General features: G+C 44.2%; 1 protein-coding gene across 1 annotated transcript; it reads right to left on the bottom strand.

Annotated features, from left to right (window-relative positions):
* Nucleotides 1-4,838: 4,838 nt before the first annotated feature.
* Nucleotides 4,839-10,635, bottom strand: NPY2R (neuropeptide Y receptor Y2). The gene is made up of 3 exons (XM_027899427.1): nucleotides 10,541-10,635; nucleotides 10,169-10,175; nucleotides 4,839-7,342 (listed from the first exon to the last, which is right to left on the bottom strand). Exon 3 carries the CDS (start codon nucleotides 7,311-7,313, stop codon nucleotides 6,156-6,158), a length of 1,158 nt encoding a protein of 385 aa, XP_027755228.1. The 5' UTR covers nucleotides 7,314-7,342; nucleotides 10,169-10,175; nucleotides 10,541-10,635; the 3' UTR covers nucleotides 4,839-6,155.
* Nucleotides 10,636-11,408: the final 773 nt, after the last annotated feature.

Raw genomic sequence — 11,408 nt, 5'->3', positions numbered from 1 at the left:
AGTTTCTACCAGTGTGAGAAACTGGACCATGGAATATCGCATTTTAAATCAAAGCAGCTCTTCTGGGAAAGAAAGTTTGTTCTGATCAGCAATGCCTAAGCAGATCTGCCTCATGCTGCAGTGACAAAGGAGAGGTTTGCAGCTGCATGATCCCATCCCACCATGGTGGCATCCAGCTCTGCCTTACAGTATTTATATTTATTTTTTGCATAAGTACCTGTCAGCCAGTGTTTTTGTCAATTTAAGAACATTACACTTCTTATATGTAAAATACTTCCCCCCCTGGATACCCCATGCCAGGTTCTGGCATGAGTAGTACAGCCGATGGAAGCATGGGGAAGAAATGCAATGCCACAGTGGCAGTCTACCACCACTGCTTCACGTATTAAAACAAGGTGGTCATCAGCTTTTGGTACCTCAGGCCACATCAGTGCTAGAAACAGCAGGAGGTACCAGACTGAGCCATAATCAAGGCTAAGAATGAGCCACCCTGAGGGGAACTGCCACAGCCACAGTGTCATCAGCCCAGGCTCACTGACCTATAGCTCTCCCTGTGACAGTACGCAGCTTCCATGCACTCAGTACAAGGGTGTCTGTAAACACTTACTGTCAGCTGTCTTTGACCTCTGGAATCTGAACTTGAGAGCCAGCAGACATGCAGCACTTGCACACTGATGTTCTGTAAGAGTGTAATGGGGATGAAGCATTGCCAAATGCAACGTGTGTTGTCCTCAGAGCAGCATAAACTGAGATTTGAAGCACTGAAAACACTTTTCCCCAGCCCAGCTGCTGGGAATGCATCCTCAGAATGCGCTGGGGAAGAGTGTCTCTGGCTCAGCTCCTACCTTCAGATGTGGTTTGGTGAGGAATGGCTGGGTAACTGCAGCTGTGCTCCACTGAGATGGGCTTGTCCCAAGCCAGAGTGCAGCCAGAGCAAGGCTAGCTGTTTCATCAGTTTGCTTACCTTATATAAATTATTAGGTCACAGTGCTGCCAACAAACTTTAAAATTCAATACAAATAGCTCTAATTTTGGAGAATGCCAGTAAATAGGAGAATTGTCCTCAACTTCTATTTTTCTATGCAAACCTGAATGGATAGAAATAGTTTGGCCCCATAGATGTGTAACCATGGATTCCACTGTTGAAGATACCCTGTACAGCAGAGTCAGTAGATTTTCAGGGTTGTGAGGTGTACAAATAAAAGTCTGTTTCATATAAACTCCAGTTGGGCAAATTCAGCTTCACATCCAAGAGGCAAAGTACAGCCTGTTTCTCTTACAGAGTATCAGCAAAACAAAAATTATAATTATTTCAAGCTCAATTGTGCCTCCATCATAAGATATGTAATTCCACAGTCTTTAAATTTTATAACTTGAAGCTCTCTTCCTTCCACAGGAAGTCAGTGAAGTCTGAGAGGGAAAAAATTTTGATGCAAGCACCATTTTTTTTCATATATCCCATCTGAAATGAGCTTATGAGGAGCTTCTATACATTATTCATCCCGAATACTGGCCAGAATTAGTAACACATCCATTGCTTCTATACCTTATCAGTAGAGAGCTGTTTAGCTATATTGCACTCAGGTGAAATAATGTACAGATTACAGGTTTACTTGCTTGAGAACATGATGTGAATTTTAAGGCTCAAATTAGCACAGGAATTTGTCCTCAAAGTTCCTCAGTTTCCCTGGGCAACCCTGTCCTTCCTACATGTGTCTTCATTTGCTCTGGTTTCATTTCAACACGTTTCTCTCATGGCTCAGACTATAGGAAGGAAAGTCTATAAATCAATGACATCTTCACTAGCCTCAGTCTTGCTCTCTCTTTCTTGCTTCTTGAAGTAGCCGCTCGTGTGATGACTTTCTTATTTATCCAGTTTTACCAGCTTCAGTGTTCCTCACTACACTTGTGTTAATTTCCTTTTAAAATGACAACCAATTCAATTTTTTTTAAAGTGAAGATGAGATATGAAAATCACTATTGATTGCATAAATAAGCATTTGTACTGCAGTATTAAAAACACGGCTCTTCAGCTAAACTAATCTTGCATGAATTTACATACATCTCATTGCTTTTTAGGGCAAAGAACCTGTACTTTGGCACAAAGTAGCTTCTCTATTGTGGAATGGCATTTATAATGACAGTACTAGGTAAACAACTCAGGGATCCAACGACAAAATTCATCCCTTAAGGTCATTATCTGGATTAATACAAGAAAATCCCCAAGAGAGTTTAGAAACTATGAAGCATGGAAATGGATTATACTAATCTGTGAATTCAGTGAGACTTTTGTGGTCTGACAGATCAAGTGCAGATAATGTTTTCCATTCACTTATTACTCTTAGTGTTATCTAAATTAAGTTATTATTATGTTGGCAAGGTATGTTTGTCTATTACACACTTTATACAAGACAGGGTAAACCAACAGACAATTTCAACACATCTCCACAAAACAACTTTCTTGCACAGCTCTGACGTACAATTTATATATAAATAGATACGTATAATAAACCCATTTTTTGTCCAGGCCTAGTCCTTCTATTTTAACTGTTCAAATCTAATTTTTTCTGAGATTAGCAGTGGTGTACTTTCTATTCAGTCATAGGCAGCTGCTCTTCGTGGAGATCATAATTCTCAGTGAAGGCTACTTACTCACAGGGCTAGGTGAGAAGCTTCAGCACTCTCCCCACATAGAGAAAAACTTCAGCTTCACTGGCCTCCAAAAAAACCTCAGCAAGCCTACTCAGGATTGCTTCTCCACTTGTAGTCCAATGGCTGCAGGCTTTACAGGCAACATAACTTTAACTCTCATCCAGAAGCAGCACAGCTCTGTGTCCTCCTCGAGGCAAAAGCATGACAGCCTCAGCAGAGTCCATGAGTGCAGCTCTTCTGCCTCTGGGATTGAGCTGCCTTGTGCCCAGTCAGTGCTGGAGAGCATACAGTTGCAGCTTTATCTACCTAATTATGTACCACTCAGTACTGCGCCAATGCCTAAGCCTGGAGATGTGTTTCTGCCATTAAAATTTCCAAGGCATCAAAATGCGTTCTTCCAGGAACGCCCAGAAATCATCATGGTGCTACTCAATGCAATCATCCTGCCTGTACTGCAGTACCTTTACAGTAGATGAACTCATGAAGAATGGGGGAGGAGGCCTATCTTAAATTCTGTCTGTATCTGTTTTGATATCTTTGTCCCTGAACCTGAGTGCCATGCAAAGGTCATAACCACCTGCCCATAAAATCATGATATTCAATGTTTAATTATTTTATATACAATAGAACAGCTCCAGGAAGACACAGGTTCTGCTTCAGGAGAGGCTGCAACATGCTGGCTAGATCACAGTGCTAAAAACCAGAGTGCATTGGTTCAAATTCTTGCCCTGAATCAGCGATGACATTTCCTTTTGGGTACCCTGCCACTTACTAGCAAATTCTTCAATGGGAGTTGCTGCTGGTGTTCTTTGGCTTTGCAAAAAACTTGTACATAAGCCATAGGAAAATAATATAATGCTTTAAAAAAAAAAATTAAAGCACTAATAGCTGAATGGGGAGAGCCGGATCCTGATTCCTATTTCAGGCAAAACAGAGGGTCCATTCCAGTGGTTAGATACCGCTTATAGGTTCACTTTCCCTTAGGGGGAAATGGGAATGAACCCATTTCCACATCCTTCTGACAGCTGGGATTTGGGGCAACCCCAAGGAACATTGCTAATTCATTGCTTTTGGTGATAAAACACCTAATTTTCCTACGACATAAAAGGGTACTAAAGCACATAGCTGTGTTTGCACAGGGAGCCAAGTCTGAGGAGTGATCAAGCCATGGAACAGGCATCTGTGCTGGTTCTTTCACATACCATCTCCAGGTGTTCATGGGAAAATCTACACCCTGCAGTGGGACACTGTGCAGAGGTTTGTTACTCAGGCACTGACCAAGGCACCACTCCACAAGGCAGAGAAGAAAGCAATACAGTAAATTAGTGCACCATCTCTGGCTCAACGTGATGGCTGCAGAGAAAGCTCAGGAAACTGTAAAATAAAGCTACCATGAAAAAAATGGAACGATAATTTGTAATTAATCACTTTTATACAAGATGACGTAAAGCAGACTTAAAATTACAGGGAATTAGCCTGGCAATTGTAGCTTTAGCACACACTGTCATGGTTACTTCAAAACTGTCCATATACCACACTCAGGCTTAAAGGAGTTGAAACAGAACTTCTAAACCATTTGCTTTTTAAATAAAGGAGACTATTTGTAGTAATAATACTTTTGATGAAGGGTTCAGAGTTAATTGAAACTGATACATGTGATTGATGTCCATAGTAATTGCACACTTCTATAATCCTTCCTCACCCATAAGAGTTTTGAGCTCACATTTTGGATATTATTAATATTCAGACAAAAATAACTTGTGGACAATAACATGTTCTGAACATGGCAGAGAATTAATCTATTTTTGTAAAACTGTTTAAGAATGATGGATACTTTTCCCTGCTTGAGTAAACACTAGCTAATTCTCTAGACCTCCCTTTTCTCCTCGTGAAAATCCAAGTCCAAATGATTTCATGGATATTTAAAGGATGGTGCTGAATACTGAATACACAAAAACTAATTTCTCCACTTGATAAAGATGTGATGCTATTTATTACACTGCAAACATTTCAGTACTGGAGTTTTCTTGGTTTTTAATTTGTAAGAGAGAACACAATGAATTTAGAAACAACAAAAAATTGAGAGAAGGCAGCTGAAATGTCACTGTCGAAACAGACTCCAAGTGAAAGTATTGCACTTGGTTTTATCCTAGATAAGCAACAGAGCAGCTTGGAATAAACGTGGATTGAAATTTTCTTCATCTCTTTAATGAGTTCAAAGAGGCTGAACAAAGACATAGAAGAGTTGAACATTGCTGTGTGCAACACAGTAAACAGATTAAAATTTTATACCTGAGCAAAAAAAAGGAATTTAACTATTAACTACAGCATGCAGAATAACTATTATCACATAAACATAGCACACTGTTATTAGGTTATAGTCATTCAAAATTTCTTAATTTTTGCAAAGACTAAAGATGAAAAAACTCCAAGACGAGATGTGACATAAGCCCACAATAATGAAAAGCACTTTACCATCTCACAGCCTTTCCAGAGGATCAAAATTATCTGCTGTTTTATTATCCAGGCATAAAGCAGCTACAATTCAAAGCCTGCAGAGTTAATAACACATCAGACATTTAAGCAGGTCCTGAAAATGAAAATATTGGCAGTTTATGAAGTGCTCACAGAAGACCTGAGCCTGTATTCCCTGCCCTCAAATGCCACTTTAAAGCACTGCATTTGTGAGCTGTTTCCAGAAGAGAACGAAAGGGAGGAATCTGCAGGGAACAACTGATCAAGTCACAGGCTCATGATTTTCTCACCAGCATAACAGCCAGTTCTTAAGGAATAACTTTTCGCCCCATTTGACTGACCAAAATCCACAATTCATTTTACGTAGAAACACGACCTTTCCTCACATTGAATCTGTTGTTTGGGTGGGTGCAGTGGGTTTTTTTTCCTTTTTTCTTTTTTTTTAACCCCTAATGTATCACAAATGCCCTGGTTTGAACCACTGTAGTACAACTAGAAAAAAAAAAATAATGTATTTCTCTTCTTAATTCCCTTGTCTTTGTAAAAGATGCCTGTCGGAGATAAGGGACCTGAAAAGTTTGAGCTTTAATCAGCACAGCCCATTCCTGCCCAGATAGGCTTCTTTCTCCCGGTAGACTTCTACTCTTCCTGATCTCCCCATCCAAAATAAAAACTACCTGCTCCCACCATCAATATTCCTGTGCTACAAATTGCCTTCCTCTAGCAAAACCAGCACACTCTGCCCTTGTCATTTAGACTTGTCAAAAAGATATGGGTGGGATGGAAAAGTCTCTTACTCTGTTAGAGACAGCCATAAACAAAGCCTTTCCCTTTTATTTCCTTGCAGTCGAATAGTTACATACTCTTGACACCAATCAACTCCCCCCCAAATCATAACACCTGCCTTGATTTCCTGCTACTTTTCTTTCACCGTTTATGAATAAAACTATGCATTAAAAATGCATGTATCAAAATGGATTTATCCCTTTGTCCACAACATATTCGTTTCTTCTTTAAAGTCAGACATCTTAGACATTGGTAGGTTGTGTGAAAGAGTCACCAGGGAATTGAATCCTCTTTGCTTCTAGTTTCTTCCTGGCTTTGAAAGCTGCCGATACTTCAGGGTGGATGGAGTCCAGCCGCTGTTCACACTGGAAGGCTGTGAGGAAGGCCGTCCTGTAGTTGTTATTCATCCAGCCATAGAGCAGAGGGTTAGCAAACGTCGAGCACATGGCAATGACATGAAACACTGTGTAGATCAGTTTGTACTCCTTCAGGTCTAACACCTGACTGTCAATGTCACTGACTAGCTGGAAGGTATGGAACGGCAGCCAGCTGACAGCAAACACCACAACCACACACACCAGCATCTTGGTGGTTTTCCGACGCCGGTGGTGGTAGTGGTCACTCCCCGCCCCAGGACTGACATGGTTCTTGAGCTTGGTCCAAATACGGGTGTAGGCATAGGAGATGACTGCCAGAGGCAGCACGTACTGGATCAGGAGCATGGAGATGCTGTAGATGGTGCCATAGTTGAGCTGCCCCTCTCCTGGCCACTTCTCAGAGCAAACCACAATCTTGAAGTCGGGAATGATCTCGATCAACGAGTACTCACGGAAGATGGCCAGAGGACTTGCCAACAGGGCACTGACTGCCCAGGCAATCCCTATAATCAGGAAGCTGATCCGCTTAGAGATTTTGCTTTCCAAGTGGTAGACGATGCAGCGGTGACGATCTAGAGCGATCACAGTCAAAGTGACAGTGGACACGTGAACAGCAAGCGCCTGGGCATAGGGCACCAGGTGACACAGCACTGGGCCCAGTTTCCATTCGCCCAAGAGCGTATAAACCAAAGTGAAGGGCAGGCAGAGCGTGTTCACCAGCAGGTCGGCCACGGCCAGATTGGCAATGAAGAAGTTAGTCACTGTGCGCATGCTCTTGAACTTGATGATCACGTGGATCACGAGGGAGTTTCCAATCACCCCCAGAAGGATGATGGAGCAGTAAGCAAAGATGAGAATTATCTGCACTTCAACTAGCGTCGTGCTGTCCTTCAGTTCTGGTTTGGGGTCCAGAGCCAATTCGTTGAGCGGTGTGGTGTATCTTGGCAAGTACAGCTTGGTGAACAGCTCCATTTTCATTTCATCTGTCTGGTTTTCTCCACCTACTGCTTCCAGGGGCCCCATCCTTGCAGCAGCCTGGTCTGAGCCCCTGAAAAAAAAACAATACAAGTGGAAAGATCAGTCCACTTTGGCTAAGGTAAGAAGCAATGAGCTAAAGCTACAGCTTTTTCCTGACCCACGTGCTACATCGCAGGATTAAGAGAAGATCTGTCTTAATATATTTAAATTCTGTTGCCCTTACATTTGAAGGCCAATCCCAGAATATTATTCAAGTATGACTCCTGCTGAAAACTGGGACAGATTTCAAAAGCATTTTAAAGACAAACTTTGCCTAAGTAAATGTAGAAGTATTAAGATCCTGCTGGGCAGCATATCATTCTTTTACAATCCACTACCTAAAACTACTGCTGATTTAGCACATAACTTCCATTAATATCTATGGGAATTCTACATGGAACAGCACCATCCAGACTGTTATTAGCATAATACTCTTTTGTTTTTTCCTTAACGAAAAGTGTTTTCTTTAAATAATTACTAAATACTTACAGGTTTATACACCTCCCTAATAGCAGTGAACTAATTACTGGGATCCTTCTTTCAGAAACTTTCTTTTAAAACAGTTTGTACCACAAGGCAAGTAAAAATACCACTGTGATAGAATAATATAACATAGAATAATAGAATTTCTCTGAATAGAATTTCTCTGAAATGACTGTGTAACTTATTCATGCTGAAATCAACCCCAGTAACAATTAAAACACAGTTATAGATAATATTCCCTTTCTGTGTAATGTTTGAGAAAATACAGCTCCTTGGAGGGTGCCAATCAGGCATTCATTTCTGACTACAGTCAAAAAGAAGAGCAAAGAATTCCCCTGCTGATGTCAGTAAGAATTTCACCACTGGCATCAAAATCGCATTTTGTTTGCCTCCTTACGCAGGCTGAGACAAATTCTATGTTGCCCTAAGACCTTGGTAGGCACGATATATAGATGGTTTACAATTACTTGCTGACTTGGACTTCAGTCCTATGCAAAACAGGCATGTCCCGATGGAAATTGCCCAGAGCACCAGTGGAATGCTAAGCAAGAACCACACACCTGGCGACTCCTTGCCTCGACCTGGGAAAATAGTAAGAAATTTCCAGGGCCAAGCAGGCTCACCAAGAGAGCACCACTACTTGCCACTGAGGAGAAAGCCAAACCTGAGTTACTCAGTCTACTTCCCATTCATACATCCCCTAAGGAAAGCAAGAGTAGAGATGAAATGTCACTTTCTGGTCATCAGGTGTTACACACAGCTTAACCCATCTTAAATTCAGATCCACCTAAAAAAACAGTCTAGCTATTAATGTGTTTGGATTCACATGCCTTTTTAAAAGTTCTTGTCCTTTCTTTTTAATCAGATCAACTTTCTTCCTTCATTTTCAGCAGAATGTTTCAGGGGAACAGAGGTACGTTTTCATCCCTACCTCTGTTCCCAGTAACTATCTATGAGCGACATCCTTCAGTGTGGTTTCCAAACTGAAAAAGGAGGGTTGAGTGCCAGCAGGTGACTGAGCCCTTTGTCCTTGCTTCTGTCTCGCACAATATCCCAAAGAATTTCTCGGTGCAAATTCTTTTTGCAAAAGCAACAGATCAACTGCGTGAACTGAAAGGTACTTTTCCCCTAAAAAAACAGGTCAAAATTATGCTATACTGTTTAGTCTACATTTACCTGCCAATTCATAGAGTAAGCCTGAGACGTGAAACACCACAAAACACATCAGCTGAGATGTGCCAGCTGATCATATTGGTGTACCCTGCTGATTTTAGTAATATAATCAGTTTTCAACTACTAGCCTAAGCGCGAGTGGCAAGAAGGGATTCCTCATCAATACACTTTTAATCCACCAGGTTAAAAATGTAAGAGATCCATTACAATTTGCACAGCCAAGGCTATGCAATGGTTCAGAACTCTGCTGAGCATTTTCCTTCAACCTATGTACCTACACTCAGGAATTATGTTTGCATATATTGCTAGATTAGAGATCTGATGAGGTCTCAGGACTGTGAGGTGATCCAAAATCTCATAATTTTTTTCAGTGCAAAATAAGAGCTGCTTATATTTGCACACAGTAGTAGCAGAGTGACAGGGATGGCAAATTTCACATTTTTTCCCCTTCTTTGCCATAAATCCAGGCAGAAGGATGTAGCTTAGCCAAATAACATAGCATCCCTTTCTTCCCAAAAATATTTTCACCCATTCCTCTAGTGCCTGACTTTCTGTTGATTCCTAATTCCAACCCTTTCCTTTTAGCAAAGCCTTCTTTTGTTCTGACACTTTTATTTTATTTGTTACTGCCCTGTTCGGGCTGATGAAAGACGCTTTGGTCTTGTCAGTAAGACAAAGCTGAGGGAGTGAGAAGGGATGACCATGGTTTCAAGCAGAGATGAGCTGGCGTGTCAGCAAGCAACGAAATAAATTAGACAAGTTTCACATTGTCGGTGGGACAGCTTTGTGGGCAAAATATCAGCTTCTTTCAAAGAATGGGGATAAAACTGAGATGGCATTTGAGGCATCTGTTGTGCAGTGTTTGACAGGACCCTTTCCGTTCTTCTTTTGGTCTAAACTCTCCAGGTGTGCATTTACCGGCACACCTTGCATACTGCACCACACTGGGGTTTTTTTTTTCCAATTTCTTTTCCCCTCAGCAGTCAGATCCTCATGGGCAGGCATCAAATTGCGCCTAACTTTCGGCAGAGGAAGGCCCAGAGGTGATTTACATCGCTTCTGAGCGCAAGCGGGCAGAAGGGGCGGAATACGTGATTACATTAGCAAGCAGCATTCCCACCAGGACCGCAGTGCATGCGCTGGGAAAGGGTCTGGGGCTGCTGGAGGCGAAGGTGGCAGCAGGCGTGCCTCCGGGGTGCGGCGCCGCTGCCCCTCCCGCCCCCGGCCGCCGTCCCCGGGGACAGACACCCGTGCCCGGCGGGAAAAAACAGTGCCCGGCGGGAAAAACCCGTGCCCGAGCGGGAGACACCCGCGCCCGGGAGCTTGCGGGGATCCCGCCGAGGCCCCGCTCCGGCCGCGCTCCTCCGTCCCCCCATTCCCGTTCTCACCTTCCCCCCGTCCTGGTGAGGCGAGTGCGGCCACCGCCGGCTGCAGCCACAGGAGCCGGTCCCCCAGGGCAGGGCAGGGCAGGGCAGGGCGGGGCGGGGCGCGGAGCGGAGCCCCTCGCTCCGCAGTGGGGCGGCTGCTCCCGCCTCCCACGGTACGGTCCCGCCGCCGCCCTCCCCTCGCACACTCACCGGGGCGGCTCTCTCCTGCCGGGCGATGGATGGGGCACCGGCACCGCTCGACCCGTCGAAAGTTTGGCGGCGGCGGCGGCAGCGGCGCCCCCCGCGCCGGGAGGGCGGTGCGGGGCGGGCCGGGGCTGGGCTCGGGCGGGGCGCGGCGCCGGCTCCGCCCGCCGGGCTCCCGGCGCGGGGAAAAGGGGTGAAGGCAGGGTTGGCGGGATGTGCCGGCAGCCTCTCGCTCGGGAGGCAACACCTGCAGCGCTGCCGGCCTGAATGCAGGAATTTAGAAGGGGGGGGGGGGGGGGGGGGGGGGGGGGGGTCGAGCCAGGTCGAGCCAGCTCCGAGCTGGTTTAGGCGCCACATGCCCGAGCCTGCTTCCTAGTTTTCCCAGTCCCCAAGATGCCTTCTGGGGCAGCCTTTGCTGCGAACAACTGCTGAAATCCTTGGCTGCGAGCACCCCAGTTTGCACCGATTTGCTGTTCCTCAGAAGAAGATGTGGCTGTTGCCAGAGCAGGTGTAAGGATGAATAAAGCATTTATGTATCCTGTCAAGAGCAAAATAAAATATTTCATATCTATTTACAAGGTTGGAAAGGTAAAGACAACAGCTGCTGCTTTCATTTGGTTCTATATCAATATACTTTCAAAAAAGGCCTCTTGCCGGACAGCTTGACTGAGAACTAGCCCCAGCCAGCATTGCTGCCCCTCTGGTAGGGTTCAGCTTTGTTAAACCAATCTGTCAATAGGTTCTGCTTAGTATTTTGCTGCATGTCTGATTCCTCTCTCTACGTATAACTTCTGATATTCTAGGGGTTGTCTTCTCAGTGGAGAACCTGATTCCCCAAATGGTTCTTCAGCCCTGATTGTAGCTTCTAAGAATA

Source organism: Empidonax traillii, unplaced genomic scaffold (assembly GCF_003031625.1).
Source record: "Empidonax traillii isolate 1590-97213 ecotype Southwest subspecies unplaced genomic scaffold, ASM303162v1 scaffold666:size787383, whole genome shotgun sequence".
NCBI lineage: Eukaryota > Metazoa > Chordata > Aves > Passeriformes > Tyrannidae > Empidonax > Empidonax traillii.
Note: the sequence above shows the minus strand (reverse complement) of the source record. Positions and strands in the feature narration are given on the sequence as shown.

Coding starts and splice junctions, on each gene's coding strand:
- NPY2R (XM_027899427.1), bottom strand. CDS start 7,313: ATGGGGCCCCTGGAAGCAGTAGGTGGAGAAAACCAGACAGATGAAATG.